A 17031-nucleotide genomic window follows, 5' to 3' on the forward strand; every position below is an offset into this window, starting at 1 on the left:
TAAAGTATTAAAAAAAAATTAGCAGGGCATGGCAGTGGGAGCCTGTAATCCCAGCTACTCAGAAGGCTGAGGTGGGAGAATCACTTGAGCCTGGGAGGTCAAGGCTGCAGTGAGCTGTGATCACGCCACTGCACTTCAGCGTGGGTGACAAAGCCAGACCCTGTCTCAAACAAAGAAAAAAAAAAGTATCTGGATGTGGTATTTCATGCCTGTAATCCCAGCACTTTAGGAGGCCGAGGCAAGTGGATCACTTGAGGCCCAGAGTTCAAGAGCAGCCCGGCCAACATGGTGAAACCCCATCTCTACTAAAAATACAAAGATTAGTTGGGTGTGGTGGTGTGCGCCTGTAATCCCAGCTACATGGGAGGCTGAGGTAGAAGAATCACTTAGGCCGGGTGCAGTGGCTCACGCCCGTAATCTTATCACTTTGGGAGGCTGAGGCAGGTGGATCACCTGAGGTCGGGAGTTCGAGACCAGCCTGCCTAACATGGTGAAACCCCATCTCTACTAAAAATACAAAAACTTAGCCAGGCATGGTGGTGGGAACCTGTAATCCCAGCTACTTGGGAGGCTGAGGCAGGAGAATCTCTTGAATCTGGGAGGTGGAAGTTGTAGTGAGCCGAGATTGTGCCATTGCACACCAGCCTGGGCAAGAAGAGCAAAACTCCATCTCAAAAAAAAAAAAAAAAGCTGGGTGCGGTGGCTCATGCCTGTAATCTCAGCACTTTGGGAGGTTGAGGCGGGCAGATCATGAGGTCAGGAGTTCGAGACCAGCCTGGCCAAAATGGTAAAACCCCATCTCTACTAAAAAATACGAAAAATCAGCTGGGCGTGGTGGCAGGCGCCTGTAGTCCCAGCTACTCAGGAGGCTGAGGCAGGAGAATTGTTTGAACCCGGGAGGCGGAGGTTGCAGTGAGCCGAGATTGGGCCTCTGGGCCTGGGTGACAGTGAGACTCTGTCTCAAAAAAAAAAGAAAAAAAAAGAATCACTTGAACCCTGAGGCAGAGGTTGCAGTGAGTCAAGATCACTCCACTGCACTCCAGCAGCTGGGGGATAGAGCATGACCCTGTCTCAAAAAAAAAAAAAAAGGATAAATCAAGAATAATGGACACCAGATTCCTCGGTGTGAAAGACAGGAAGTATAAATACACAAGGGGCAAAAACTAGAATGAACCCCATGATATGAGCTTGGAATTGGAGATGATAGTCTGAATTCATGTTGTTTAGTATGTATAATTATAGAAATAAATATAATTGTAAATGTGTGTGTGTGTGTGTGTGTGTACACATTCATTAGCTCTAGGAAGGACTGGGAGTAGTGACCCTCATAACAATGAACAGTTCTGGTTTCTTCTTCTTTTTTTTTTTTTTTTTTTGAGACGCAGTCTCACTCTTGTCGCCTAGGCTGGAGTGCAGTGGTGGGATCTTGGCTCACTGCAACTTCCGCTTCCCAGGTTCAAGCGATTCTCCTGCCTCAGCCTCCCGAGTAGCTAGGATTACAGGTATGCACCACCATGTCTGGCTAATTTTTGTATTTTTAGTAGAGACAGCTTTGCCATGTTGGCCAGGCCGGTCTCAAATTCCTGGCCTCTAGTGATCCGGCCGCCTCAGCTTCCCAAAGTGCTGAGATTACAGGCGTGAGCCACCATGCCCAGGTGGTTTCTTTTATTTATTTATTTTTATTTATTATTAGTATTTTTAGAAAGAGTCTCCCTGTGTCTCACCCAGTCTAGGCTGCAGTGGCATGATCTCAGCTCACTGAAACCTCTGCCTCCTGGGTTCAAGCGATTCTCCTACCTCAGCCTCCCAAAAAGCTGGGGCTACAGGCGTGCACCACCATACCCAGCTGATTTTTGTATTTTTAGTAGAGATGGAGTTTTGCCATGTTGGCCAGGCTGGTCTCGAACTCCTGACCTCAGGTGATCCATCCGCCTCGGCCTCCCAAAGTGCTGGGATTACAGGTGTGAACCCCCACATCCAGCCCTATTATTATTATTATTATTATTATTTTGAGACAGGGTCTCACTCCGTTGCCCAGTCTGGAGTGCAGTGGCAGTATCTTGGCTCACTGCAACCTCTGCCTCCCGGGTTCAAGCTATCCTCCCGCTTCAGCCTCTCTAGTAGCTGGGACTACAGGTGCATGCCACCATCTCTGACTCATTTTTGTATTTTTAGAAGAGACAAGATTTCACCATGTTGGCCAGGCTGGTCTCGAACTCCTGACCTCAGGTGATCTGCCTGCCTTGGTCTCCCAAAGTGCTGGGGATTACAGGCGTGAGCCACCACGCCTGGCCCGATTTTTATTTATTTATCTATTTTTAGTCAGGGTCTCACTCTGTTGCCCAGGCTAGAGTGCAGTGGCATGATCACAGCTCACTGCAGCCTTGCCCTCCTGGATTCAAGCAATCCTCCCACCTTAGTCTTTCGAGTAGCTGGAACTACAGGTGTGCACTACCTACCTAGCTAATTTTTGTATTTTTTTTGTAGAGATGGGGTTTCACCATGTTTCCAAGCTGGTCTTGAGCTCCTGGGCTCAAGCAGCTCACCCACTGCAGCCCCCAAAGTCCAGATTACAGGTGTGAGCCACCGTGCCTGGCCAGTTCTTGGTTTTTTAGTATGATTCTAGTGCTTACTTCATGCTTTCTAAATATTATTTTCCACTAAAAGATTGAATCAGAGCTCTTTGGAGTATTGGTTGATTCCAGGGGCTGGAAAAGTTGATATCTTGCTATACCAGAAAGCAAGTGTTCCAGGAATTATGGAAGCAGGCCAAAATGACACGGACACCAGCTTGAAAGGGTTCCCATTGACCACATTGATCAAATAAATATAAATATTCAGGGTCTAGGGGGAGGTTTTGTGTGTGGGGGGGTTTGTTTTGTTTTGTTTTGTTTTTTAGACAGAGTCTTGCTCTGTCTAGAGCAAGGCAGGAGGGCAGTAACACAGTCATAACTCACTGTAGCCTTGAAGTCCTGGGCTCAAACCATCCTCTCGCCTCAGCCTCTCAAGTAGTTGGGACTACAGATATGCCCCACCACACTGGCTAATTTTTTTTTTTTTTTGGTAGAGATGAGGTCTCACTGTGTTGACCAGGCTGCTCTTGAACTCCTGAAGCCTCAAGTGATCCTCCCACCTCAACTTCCCAAAGTGCTGAGATTACAGGCGTGAGCCACCGTAACCGAGTGTGTATTCTATTCTTAAAGAGGGTCCTCCAAATCGTAACCTTCAGGCCCCATAAAACCAATATCCACCTCCAGACATTCTTGTCACCGTTTTAAAAATGAGGAAACTGAGGCACAGAAAGAGAAAGTGATTTGCCCAAGGTCACTCAGCTAAGTGAAGAAGCAGGATTTGAACCCAGCCAGTCTGACTCCAGAGTCTGCTTCAAGGGGACACTGTGAGAATTCAGTGAGATTTAAAGACATGAAAGGGACTTTATAAATTTAAGGATTAAGACTAATAATCAAATGAAAGAGGTGTGCCTGTTTGTCCACTGGTGCTCAGCTCCACAGAGGAAAGGGGCAGAAAAATCCTCCTACCGTATGCCAGAAACCACTTGGAATTTAACAACCAGGACCTCATTTTGTCCCCATGGCAGCCCTACAGCCAGGCATTATTGTCCCAGGGAGGCTTATCGAGGTTCAAGGATCAACCCAAGTCACATAACCAAAAAGTGATGGATTCTGGAGCAGATGCCAGGGCTAGCGATGCCAGAGCCTTTCTTTCCCCTTCCAGGGCACCAGGCTGCCCAACAGCATGCAGCAGAAGGCTTGCCACGCTGGACTGGCCAAGGTCCAGGAACATGACACAACCAAGGGCCTCTCCACCTTCTCTGATCCCCTGTGCTCCACCATCTGAGAAAGATGCCCGGGACAGAGGAGCCACGTGGCAGCAGAGCAACATTTCTGCCCAGATCACAAGTGGGCAACGTCTGCAAAGCAGGCAGCAGCAAGGTGGGGGCAGCTAGCCACAAGCTCTGAGAATCTCAGGCTCTGGCTGTGCAGTTGGGCCAGTGGGTCCAGGGAAACAAACAAGGACTTTGGAGTCAGGCAAGATCTGGGCTTTGTATTCCTGGTGGGATGACCCTGGGCAAGTCACTTTAGCTTTTTTAGTCTCATAAAGTAAGAATCTAGCCTTAGGAAGAGGCTGCCAATATTAGAGTGGGAAGTGCCTGACACATAATAAGTGCTTAGAGAATGGCAACCATATATATATATATATGTGTATGTATATACATATACACATATACATATACATATACATATATATTTTTTTTGAGACAGGGTCTTGCTCTGTTGCCCAGGCTGGAGAGCAGTGGCATGATCTCAGCTCACTGTAACCTCTGCCTCCCAGTTTCGAGTGATTCTTTTGCCTCAGCCTCTAGAGTAGCTGGGACTACAGGCACATGCCACCATGCCCGGCTAATTTTTGTATTTTTAGTAGAGACGGGATTTTGCCATGTTGGCCAGGCTGGTCTCGAACTCCTGACCTCAAATGATCCCCCTTCCTCAGCCTCCCAAAGTGCTGGGATTACAGGCATGAGCCACCGTGCCCGGCCGGCAACTATCTTTTATTATAATTCTGTGAGTTCTTCTCAGCAGACCTGGCCTTTCAGGAGTGGTAGGAATCAGGCTGGGGATAAGGATTCTGAAGGACCTTATTCCTGCAGGGGGCCCAGAACTGGAATCAGAGGAGGAGGCCTCCTTCACTGGACAGTGGGCAAAGTCCTCCCAGCCCCCAGGGTCCTGGCTCCCTTCCCTGTAGCCTGCTTCTGGCTGACAACAGAAGCAGGGCCCCAAGGTTAGGCAAACAAGCTAGTGATAAGGCACTTCCAGGTTGGGCCTTGCATTCAAGGCCCACCCAGCTCTGGGGCTGGCTTCCTGGCTTAGCAAAAGCCCTAGTCTTTTGTGCACACAAGAGCGGGCACCAATGGGGACACCTGCTGATTGTGCACCTGGGGCCTTGGTGCCCTGGTACAGCCTGAGTTAATGACCTTGTTTATCCACTTGAGTCATCCGATAAGGGGCAGCTGAGTGAGCGGCAGGTGGCCCTGTGCCCTGCACCGGCCACTTCATTGACTGAGGTGATATCAGCGCCACGTGGGGTTCCCAATGCCCCCTCCCCCACCACTTCCCCACCATTCCTGCCAGGGGCAATGTCTGTGTGTTTTTTTTCAATGAACATGACTTCTGGAGTCAAGGTTGTTGGGCCATTCCCCCCCTTCCACTCACTGGGAATATAAATAGCACCCACAGCGCAGAACAGAGAGCCAGAGAGCTGGAAGTGAGAGCAGATCCCTAACCATGAGCACCAGCCAACCAGGGGCCTGCCCATGCCAGGGAGCTGCAAGCCGCCCCGCCATTCTCTACGCACTTCTGAGCTCCAGCCTCAGGGCTGTCCCCCGACCCCGTAGCCGCTGCCTATGTAGGCAGCACCGGCCCGTCCAGCTATGTGCACCTCATCGCACCTGCCGGGAGGCCTTGGATGTTCTGGCCAAGACAGTGGCCTTCCTCAGGAACCTGCCATCCTTCTGGCAGCTGCCTCCCCAGGACCAGCGGCGGCTGCTGCAGGGTTGCTGGGGCCCCCTCTTCCTGCTTGGGTTGGCCCAAGATGCTGTGACCTTTGAGGTGGCTGAGGCCCCGGTGCCCAGCATACTCAAGAAGATTCTGCTGGAGGAGCCCAGCAGCAGTGGAGGCAGTGGCCAACTGCCGGACAGACCCCAGCCCTCCCTGGCTTCGGTGCAGTGGCTTCAATGCTGTCTGGAGTCCTTCTGGAGCCTGGAGCTTAGCCCCAAGGAATATGCCTGCCTGAAAGGGACCATCCTCTTCAACCCCGGTGAGCTCCCAGACACTCCTGGGTGGGGGGCAAGGCTGAAGCAGGGGCCAGCCAGGGAAGGTAGCTTCTAAGGGTTTGATATCTGTTATCTCATTGGGTCCTCATTTTCTTTTTATTTTTCTGAGACAGAGTCTCACTCTGTCACCCAATCTGGAGTGCAGTGGTGCGATCTTGGCTCACTGCAACCTCTGCCTCCTGGGTTCAAGCAATTTTCTCTGCCTCAGCCTCCCGAGTAGCTGGGATTACAGGTGGCCACCACCACTCCCGGCTAATTTTTGTACTTTTTAGTAGAGATGGGCTTTCACCATGTTGATCAAGCTGATCTTGAACTCCTAACCCCTCAGGTGATCCACCCACCTTGGCCTCCCAAAGTGCTGGGATTACAGGCGTGAGCCACCGTGCTTAGCCAGTTCCTCATTTTCATCAAATAGCCATCTCACAGAAGAGGCACAGAGAAGCTAAGTGACTAGCTAAAGGTAACACAGCCAGGTAGGGACAGACCAGGATGGCAACTCAGGTCTATTCACTCCAGAGACTGGCCCTTGCCACTCTGCCTGAGAAATTTGCTCTGACCTTTACAGAAGGCTGTGGGGAGGTGGGGTGGGCAGACACAGCTGTGTCTCAGTCACATCCTCAAAGGAAGGCTGCATGGTGAAGCTCTAGAGCTAAAACTCCTCTGTGGGTTCAGAAAGATCACATAGAAGAGATGACTGAAAGGGGTGTAGGGAGGACAGGAAAGGAGTCTTTATGGAATTTGGCCAGGAGAGCGGCAGGTGGAGACAGTGCTGTTTGTAATCTGGAGAGCATATGAGATGAGAGTTCCCCAGGAGTCCCTTGTGGCATGCATAAATTGTAGTAATTAATTGTAATAATAGTAGCAAATACTCATATCACACTTACCATATGTTAGGCCCTATTCTAAGGGTTTTACATATACTAGTTCATTTAAATCTCATAAAAGCCTAGGAGACAGGTCCTATTAATATTATTATTCCCATTTTACAGATAAAGAAACTGAAGCCCAGAGATTAAGTGACTTGCCCAAGGTCACCCAGCTAATAAGTGACAGTGCTGGGATTCATACCCAGGAAGCCTAATTCTTAACCATTACTCCACACTGCCTCTTCATAAATGGATGGATGAATACATTGAAAATTGATAAATAAATTACCTCCTCTAATGGAGGAGGTAGTAATGGGACCTCAAAGGCCGAGCAAAGGAGGCAGAGGGGTGTCTCTGATGGCCCTGATCTTGGGCCAGTCTTGTCCTTTGGTGGCTGGGAGTAGGGTGCTCACCAGCCCTCTTCTCCCTCTCTGCCCACAGATGTGCCAGGCCTCCAAGCCGCCTCCCACATTGGGCACCTGCAGCAGGAGGCTCACTGGGCGCTGTGTGAAGTCCTGGAACCCTGGTGCCCAGCAGCCCAAGGCCGCCTGACCCGTGTCCTCCTCACGGCCTCCACCCTCAAGTCCATTCCGACCAGCCTGCTTGGGGACCTTTTCTTTCGCCCTATCATTGGAGATGTTGACATCGCTAGCCTTCTTGGGGACATGCTTTTGCTCAGGTGACCTGTTCCAGCCCAGGCAGAGATCAGGTGGGCAGAGGCTGGCAGTGCTGATTCAGCCTGGCCATCCCCAGAGGTGACCCAATGTTCCTGGAGGGGGCAAGGCTGTATAGACAGCACTTGGCTCCTTAGGAACAGCCCTTCACTCACCCCACATTGGACTTCCTTGGTTTGGACACAGTGCTCCAGCTGCCTGGCAGGCTTTTGGTGGTCCCCACAGCCTCTGGGCCAAGACTCCTGTCCCTTCTTGGGATGGGAATGAAAGCTTAGGCTGCTGCTTATTGGACCAGAAGTCCTACCGACTTTATACAGAACTGAATTAAGTTATTGATTTTTGTAATAAAAGGTATGAAACACTTGGAGCCTGGTACTGTCATTTGTGCATATGGAAGGGACTGTCTCACCTCCAGGGCCTACCCTGCTGCTATCAGAGGTAGCCCAAGGGAAAAAATCCACAGGGTTGCTGGAGCTAATTTTCCAGGGAACAGTATCAGTTCACAATCCCATCACCTCATTGTCTTTATCCTCAGGGGAAGGAGGTTGCTCTCCCATTCCCAAACCCTTCACTAACCACTCCCCTGGCTCCTACCCACTTCAGGCGCCCTCTTACCACAGTGAAAGCCCAATCACAGCCAATCAGGAAGCAGCCCACTCCCGAATTGAAACAGACAAGTTCACTGCCATTTCTGTAGTTTGAGATCATTCACTTCCCCCATTCCTGCAGATGACAAAAGAGAGTGGTCCATTATTTTCCCAAAGGGAAGGGACAAGGGTACCCAGGGCTGGCCTGGCAACTGCTTGAAGGCCAAGGCAGACCAAGGTTTAGCTGGACCACCAGGATTTGACTACATCAGTTGTTTAAGTCTGAAACCTTTCCATGACACTTGGCTCACAGCCACCGCCCTGAGGCCTCCCCAGTTTCCTTCCCTGCCCCTCTGCCCCAGCCCCTCTCCTGGGATTCTCCTCCCAGACATTCCTACTGTCTAGCAACTAAAGAGGCAACTCTTGGCATAGCCATGACCTCCCTGACTGCTCTATTCAGAATATGACTTGTGTCTATTCTGACTGGTCAATATCTGTGCCTCGCTGTTTGTTAAATATTTTGACCCTGTTGCCATGGGTCAGGGTGAGTGACCTGAAGGGTGGGCAGGAAGGAGTGATAACAACACACATGCCTATAGGATTTTCCGGCCTCCCCCTTTCACCCGCAGTAAGTCCTGCCCTGACCAGTCCCCACCCCCTTCACCATAACAGTTTGGATTCTTCTCACAGGGGCCAAGTTAATGATTGCTCAATAAGAGGCCATTCACTTGGGGATAACAGTCTAGGCGTCATCATTCAGGCCTTTCTCTAAGCCCCCCAGGTTAGGACTATAGCTAATTGGCCTCGTACCCATTATGGTGACCCAGTGCCAGCAGCAAGGGGAACCCTGTCCCTTACCCAGCCTCTCACTCACAAGTCAGACACCAGATAGAGACAAAAACACAGCTGAGATCTCACACAAATACAAACAACACAACTTGGACACCCCCCAACACACACATACTAAGATGTACAACTCAGGCACACCTACACAGACCCATAAAACAGACTCTCCAACCACCCACTTATAGCCCAGAAAAGCACTGCCCAGATACAGTCACTCAGCAATGTACTGCAGACCCCCACACAGTCACACAGCAGAAGCACGCACCCTTGCACCTGAGGGTGGGGCACACAGTGGGGAGACACCCCCATGCCAGAGTGTGCTCATCTTCCCTGCGTCATAGTAAAGGGAAAAGTGGCCCCCTAAGTAGGCAGACCTGTGTCTGTGCATCTTCAGACTCCTCTTGGAGTCTGTGAGCCCAGGACAAACTGCTCTGCCTGGCATTTGGGACCCCAACTAACCATTCATCCTCTTTCCCCCTGGTGACTTCAATGTCCATCCTCCTCTCAGCTCAACAACTGTCCCCACCAGGACCTAATCAAATCCCCAATAAAGGCATCCTTCAGGGCCCAGAAGAAGCCCTGTATCCCCCCACCTCCCACCAGATGCCCCAAACTCAGACCTCAGGCCCCCAGGACTCTCTCTGACCTGCCCTCCCCATCCCTCTGGCACATACCACCCCGTGTAACCTTGTAGACGCATGAGACCACTCTTTCAAGAGCAGAAGCCCTGTTTCCCACATAGGACCCAAATCCAGAAGATTCAGGGATTTAGGGTCATTCTACATATTTTATGCCCTACCAGTTTCTGCCTCTATTAGTTAATTGCCACATCTCTCTGAATCCTCAAGCTGGGTCTTCCCACCTCTTACCCTTCTCCTTCTCCGGCCCTGAACAACCGTTAGGAAGCATTCCTCTCTATGCCCCACCCTAGGCTTTTTCCCCTCAACTTATTTAATTTTTTCCATCATCCAAACAGCTTCCCTTATTAACTCTACCTTGCTAGGCACCACTGATGGCTCATGCCTGTAATCCCAGCACTTTGGGAGGCTGAGGTGATAGGATCGCTTGAGCCCAGGAGTTCAAGATCAGCCTGGGCAACGTAATGAGACTCCTGCCTCTACAAAAAATTATAAAATTAGCTAGGGGCCGGGCTCAGTGGCTCACACCTGTAATCCCAGCACTTTTGGAGGCCAAGCCAGGCGGATCACCTGAGGTTAGGAGTTCAAGACCAGCCTGGCCAACATGGTGAAACCCTGTCTCTACTAAAAATACAAAAATTAGCCAGGCATGGCAGCACTCGCCTGTAATCGCAGCTACTTGGGAGGCTGAGACAGGAGAATCGGTTGAACCCGGGAGGTGGAGGTTGCAGTGAGCCAAGATTGCACCACTGCACTCCAGCCTGGGCGACAGAGTGAGACTCTGTCTCAAAAAAATTAAAAAATAAGGCCAGGCGGATCACGAGGTCGGAGTTCAAGACCAGCCTGGCCAAGATGGTGAAACATCGTCTCTACTAAAACTACAAAAATTAGCCAGGTGCGGTGGCTCCCAGCTACTCGGGAGGCCGAGGCACAAAAATCACTTGAACCCAGGTGGCAGAGGTTGCAGTGAATCGAGATTGCACCACTGCACTCCAGGCTGGGCGACAAAGTGAGACTCCATCTCAAAAAATAAATAAATAAAAGTAAAATAAAATAAAGTAAGCTAGGTATGGTGGCTCATGTCTGTAGTCCCAGCCACTCGAGAGGTTGAAGTGGGAGGATCACTTGAGCTGGGAGTTGGAGGCTGCAGTGAGCATGGTAGCATCACTGCACTCCAGCCTGGGTGACAGAGCAAGACCCTGTCTCAAAACAAATAAAAAAACAACAACAAGAAAAATCTCTACCTTGATCCTTTTCAAATTTCTTCCCTACCAATCCACATGGTTGGGGAGCTACACTTCTGTTTCTTGTCTGCATTTCTTGAGTCATTCCCCGTGCCCTATTTCCTTGCCTTGAGCAAAGAAAATAAACACAAATATGGCAAAACTAAAGAGATAATTACGGTACAATGTGCTAAGGGGAATCGTGCTTTCTCCATGAGACTGTAGGCTTTCCAAAAGTGGTGAAGTATGTCTCCATGATCAGCATCCTGGGTTGGGATCTGTGTCTCATTGCCAGTGAGGGAAGAGGAGGAAACAGGCTCAGATGGCGTATGTAACTTAAGGTCTGGGCTGAACACTGTCTGTGCTGAGACTTTTTTTTTTTTTTTAGATGGAGTTTCACTCTTGCTGCCCAGGCTGGAGTGCAGTGGCGCGATCTCAGCTCACTGCAACCTCCGCCTCCCGGGTTCAAGCAATTCCCCTGCCTCAGCCTCCCGAGTAGCTGGGATTACAGGCACCCACCACCACGCCTGGCTAATTTTTGTATTTTTAGTAGAGACAGGGTTTCACCATGTTGGCCAGGCTAGTCTCAAACTCCTGACCTCAGGTGATCCACCCACCTTGGCCTTCCAAAGTGCTGGGATTACAGGCATGAGCCACCGCACCTGGCCTGTGCTGAGACTCGTACTCAAACCTGTGAAGTTCTGGAGGGTTCTTGTCAGCAGCACAAGCTGGAGTGAGTCATGGCCAGGATCAAGCGGTCTGGAACCAGCTCAGCCACTGTTGACTGACCATCCACCTCTGAGCCATGATTCCTGTCCTCAGGCCCAGCCAGGAATGACTCACTGGAAAGCAGGAGAGTGGCTGTAGCTCTGGGTCAGCCTAGAGTACCATTTTATTGCCATCATTATCTCTATCTTCATTAGCCAAATCATTGACTGCCTATTAAGTAGTCAGACAGCTGACGCATGCTGTGTCCCACATTAACCCCACCCTGTCCTTGGGGCATTCAAATATCCTAGAACCCATGATGCTGGCAAAAAGCCAACACCCACTATCCATCCATTAATTCATTCTATCACTCAATGTCTCTCAACCTCCATTTGTACCAACCCCTGTGCTAGATGCTGGGGTAGGGGGCACAGAATAAATAAGATACATTTCTTACTCTCATGAAACATCTTGTCTGTGGCAGAGGAAGACACGTAAGTAATTGTAATGCAGAGTGATCTGAGCTGTGATAGGGGTACATACAACAGGCAACAGGAGAGATTAAATCTGCCTGAAGGTGGGAAAAATGCTTTACCCAAGTGGTGACTGGTTTGAGCTAAAGAGAATGAACAGGGTTTTGCTAGGCAACCCAACGGATGGGCATTCCAAACAGATATATGCAAAGGCACAGAGATGTCGGAGAGCAAGAGGTGCTTAGTTAACTGCAAGTGATGTATGGGGCCCAGGGTAGCAGGAAATGGGCCTGGAGAGATGACAGGGACCACCTCACAGAACAAGACAGCAAAGAAAGGAAATCCCAATGAAACTGATGGAGGCGACAATGCTAAGATCTCAGGGGAGTCAGAATTAACAAAGGAGACCTCCTCTTCCTGGCAGGGTATGGCCAGAAGAAACCCCAGGCTGTGGGTGCTCACTCTGGGTAGCTACTAAACTATAACCACACTAACATTTATTTATTTATTTATTTATTTATTTTTATTATTATTTTTTTTTTTTTGAGACGGAGTCTTGCTCATTCGCCCAGGCTGGAGTGCAGTGGTGCAATCTCAGCTCACTGCAAGCTCCGCTTCCCAGGTTCACACCATTCTCCTGCCTCAGCCTCCCAAGTAGCTGGGACTACAGGCGCCCGCCACCACGCCTGGCCAATTTTTTGTATTTTTAGTAGAGACAGGGTTTCACCATGTTAGCCAGGATGGTCTTGATCTCCTGACCTCATGATCCGCCTGCCTTGGCCTCCCAAAGTGCTGGGATTACAGGTGTGAGCCACCACGCCCGGCCCACGTAACATTTATTGAGAGCTGTGCTCTAAACACATTTCCTGGATTATGGTATTTCACTCTCACAACTCTGTGCTGGAAGTACTATCATTATCTCCCACCGCTTTATCTTTCTTTTTGAGACACAGTCTCATTCTGTTGCCCAGGGTACAGTGCTGTGGTGCGATCTCGGCTCACTGCAACCTCCTGGGTTCAAGCAGTTCTTGTGCCTCAGCCTCCCGAGTAGCTGGGATTACAGGCATGCGCCACCACACCCAGCTAATGCTTTTTGTATTTTTTCATTTTTTTTGAGACAGAGTCTCACTGTCTTGCCCAGGGTGGAGTTCAGTGGCGCGATCTCAGCTCACTGCAACCTCCACCTCCCAGATTCAAATGATTCTCCTGCCTAACCTCCCAAGTAGCTGGGATTACAGGCATGCGTCACCACGCCCTGCTAATAGTGTATTTTTAGTAGAGACGGGATTTCTACATTTGGTCAGGCTGGTCTCAAGCTCCCAACCTCAGGTGATCCGCCCGCCTCACCCTCCCAAAGTGCTGGGATTACAGGCGTGAGCCACTGCGCTCGGCCTTTTATGTATTTTTTAGTAAAGGCGGGGTTTCACCATGTTAGCCAGGTTGGTCTCAAAGTCCTGACCTCAGGTGATCCACCCACCTCCACCTCCCAAGGTGCTGAGATTACAGGCATGAGCCACTATGCCCGGCCTCCATCCATTTTATAGACAAAGAAACTCAAGGAGTGAAGGATATGCCAACGTGCCAAACTGGTATCTTGATCATTTTGAGTTGAAAATCTTGGAGAAATTGTAGTTTCAGAAAGGGTGAGCTGACCTGCCTCTTCCTGCATGCAGCAAGCCATCAAGATTCCTCTGTGAGGGATACCCTCCCTATACCAGGGCAAAAAATTACCCCCGATTACCAGAGACTGGGAACTCGGGCTGCAATGGACCTGAATAAATATACTTTTCAAAGTAACCCTTATCTTCCACTAGTTTTACACTTCCCCCTCAAATATCTCATCACTCACCTAGAAATTTACTGCCCCTAGCCAGATGTCCCTTGTCCTGTGACTTCTCAAATTTATTGTCGTCTAAAAAGTATAAAAGCATCTTGTGGCTGGGCTCACGCCTGTAATCCCAACACTTTGGGAGGCTGAGGCGGGAGGATCACCTGAGGTCAGGAGTTCGAGATCGGCCTGGCCAACATGGTGAAACCCCATCTCTACTAAAAATACAAAAATTAGCCGGGCGTGGTGGCGCATGCCTGTAATCCCAGCTACTCAGGAGGCTGATGCAGGAGAATCACTTGAACCCAGGAGGCGGAGGTTGTAGTGAGCCAAGATCTGCCTGGGCGACAGAGCAAGACTCTGTCTCAGAAAAAAAAAAAATTATATAATAATAATGTATGATTTTCTCCTGTTAATTTACCATGTGTGAACTTAGTTTCTATATCCAGCAGAAGAATTCCCATAAGAGCTAAGGGGGGTTGGAGGTGATCTCTCACTCTCCTGTAGAGGTACAGAGAGATTAAGTAAAGTGCTTGAGGTTACACAGTTAATAAGTGACAGAATCAGGATTTGAGCTTAGATGATCTGTCTTCAGGGCCCATGCTCTTAAACACTATACTTGTGTCTTTAAAAGTCAGGGGTGAGCCAGGTGCAGTGTTTCAAGTCTGTTATCCCAGCTACTGGGGAGGCTGAGGCAGGGGGATGGCTTGAGGCCAGCAGTTCAAGGCTGCGGTGAGCTATGATTGTGCCAATGGACTCTAGCCTAGGCGACAAATTGAGACACTATCTCTAAAAAATATGTGTGTAATAATGAGTTGGGTGGATCACTTGAGGCCAGGAGTTCAAGATCAGCCTGGTCAACATGATGAAACCCCATCTCTACTAAAAATACAAAAATTAGCTGGGCGTGGTGCTTGCCTGTAGTCCCAGTTACTTAGAATAGGAGGCTGAGGCAGGAGAATGGCCTGAACCCGGCAGGCAGAGGTTGCAGTGAGCCAAGATTGCATCACTGCATGCACTCCAGCCTGGGTGACAAAAAAAAAAAAAAAAGTATGTAATAAAATAAAAAATAAAATCCAGATATGATGTGGGTTTAAACCTAGATATAATGGTCCTATCTACAATTTCTCACTCATTAGAAGACTTTTTTATTTTTATTTTTGTATTTTTATTTATTTTATTTATTTATTTATTTATTTATTTTGAGACGGAGTCTTGCTCTGTCACCCAGGCTGGAGTGCAGTGGCGCGATCTCGGCTCACTGCAAGCTCCGCCTCCTGGGTTCACACCATTCTCCTGACTCAGCCTCCTGAGTAGCTGGGACTACAGGTGCCCGCCACCATGCCCAGCTAATTTTTTTGTATTTTTAGTAGAGATGGGGTTTCACCGTGTTAGCCAGGATGGTCTCAATCTCCTGACCTTGTGATCCGCCCACCTCGGCCTCCCAAAGTGCTGGAATTACAGGTGTGAGCCACCGCGCCCGGCTTATTTTTTATTTTTATTATTTTTTGTAGAGACAGGGACTCACTATGTTGCCCAAGCTGGTCTCCAACTCCTGGCCTCAAGCAATCCTTCTGCCTCGGCCTCTCAAAGCGATGGGATTATAAGCATGAGCCATCATGCCTGGCCATGTTTTTCAATTTTTAAAATTCATCATATAGCTGTATATTTGCTATCACAAGCTAACTATTGCTTTCTGAAATGAGTTATTTTCACTTTTAATATTTTTACATTTTAAACATTGAGTAAAACAAAATAATATTAATAAATATGTGTAAAGTATAAAGAATAACAGAATGAACTCTATTATTGTTTCATAGGTCATTATTACCATTAACTTTGAAGTCCCTTTCTAAATCTATCATTTCCCTCCAAAGGTAACAACTACCCTGGATTTTATGTTAATCATTTATTTGCTTTTCTTCCTGATTTTAAAGCTTATTTATTTATGTAGCCCTAAGAATATTTTTTAGTTTGCATTTTTGGAACTTTGCATAAATAAAACAATTCTGTGTTTTCTGACTGGCTTTACCTGATATTATTAGTACAAAAAGCCAGCTTTTTGCACTTAAAAAGACTGTAGCTATGAATATTTATATATACTGTGAAATAAAAAACAAATCCAGGCTTGGTAAGGAGAGATTTTATTATAATTTTTTTTTTTTTTTTGAGACAGAGTCTCGCTCTGTTGCCCAGGATGGAGTGTGCAGTGGTGTGATCTCGGCTGACTGCAACCTCCGCCTCCTGGGTTCAAGCGATTCTCTTGCCTCAGCTTCCCTGAGGAGCTGAGATTACAGGCGCATACCACCATGAGTGGCTAATTTTTGTATTTTTAGTAAAGACGGGGTTTCACCATGTTGGCCAGGCTGGTCTCGAACTCCGGACCTCAAGTGATCCGCCCACCTCAGCCTCCCAAAGTGCTGGGATTACAGGCATTAGCCACTGGGCCCAGCCATTATAATTTTTTTTTTTTTTTGAGACAGATTCTCATTCTGCTGCCCAGGTGGGAATGCATGGCACAATCATGGCTCACTGCAGCCTTGCTCTCTTGGGCTCAAGTGATCCTCCCACCTCAACCTCCCGACGTGCTAAGATTACAGGTGTGAGTTACCACACCCTGCCAGGAGAGATTTTATTTGAAAGGATTATTGCAAGGGAAGAAAGGAACTATTGCAATAGAAGGAGGAAGAATATTGCAGCAGGGAGGACCCTCTGACCATAATATCTGCAAGTGACTCAAGGGTTAGGCAAAAAGGGTTCTTCTCTCATAGAGAGGAGTAAACAGGGCAGAACTGGGTGGGAGGAAGTGGGATGATCAGGAGTGGCATGATGGAACAGTAGATCAGATAATGCTTTACCTTGAAGCCAGCCTATTCTCAAGAGAGGCTGTTAAGGAGGAGATGTGCGCTGGCTCAAGCTGAGGGTAAACCAAAGTTCGGGAAGCTGGGGGAAGGAGAGAAGTTTTAACCAAAGTTTGTTCCAACTGATCAGTGGGGACAAGAAGTTCCTCAAAGCTTTCATGAGGAGATTTGGAATTTGGAGTCTGTGTCTGGCTTTGTCATTGGTGAACCAGAGGGGCATACACCAGTCTTACCTAACTCACTTGGGGAAGGATGTTTTTTTGCAATATGCTGTGTTCCAGAACACAAAACAGTGAGAAGGCATTTCTTAAGCTTTAGTTTTCCAGGATCACAGGGCTTGGGTAAAAGTCAACATTATCAACAAGTCTTCTGATAAACATGTGCAGTCATTTTTTTTGTTGTTTAGACAAGGGTCTTGCCAACTTGGCCAGGCTGGTCTCAAACTTCTAAGCTCAAGGGATCCTCCTACACCAGCT

The 17031-nt window shown here is 48.6% G+C and overlaps 1 protein-coding gene across 1 annotated transcript; it reads left to right on the forward strand.

Moving 5' to 3' along the window:
• Nucleotides 1-3299: 3299 nt before the first annotated feature.
• On the forward strand, nt 3300-7753 carry NR0B2 (nuclear receptor subfamily 0 group B member 2). The gene is made up of 2 exons (XM_004025252.4): nt 3300-5835; nt 7159-7753. Exons 1-2 carry the CDS (start codon nt 5304-5306, stop codon nt 7398-7400), a joined length of 774 nt encoding a protein of 257 aa, XP_004025301.1. The 5' UTR covers nt 3300-5303; the 3' UTR covers nt 7401-7753.
• Nucleotides 7754-17031: the final 9278 nt, after the last annotated feature.

This window comes from Gorilla gorilla, chromosome 1 (genome assembly GCF_029281585.2).
Source record: "Gorilla gorilla gorilla isolate KB3781 chromosome 1, NHGRI_mGorGor1-v2.1_pri, whole genome shotgun sequence".
Lineage (NCBI taxonomy): Eukaryota > Metazoa > Chordata > Mammalia > Primates > Hominidae > Gorilla > Gorilla gorilla.

Coding starts and splice junctions, on each gene's coding strand:
- NR0B2 (XM_004025252.4), top strand. CDS start 5,304: ATGAGCACCAGCCAACCAGGGGCCTGCCCATGCCAGGGAGCTGCAAGC. Junction 5,836..7,158: donor GACCATCCTCTTCAACCCCG/GTGAGCTCCCAG, acceptor CTCTGCCCACAG/ATGTGCCAGGCCTCCAAGCC.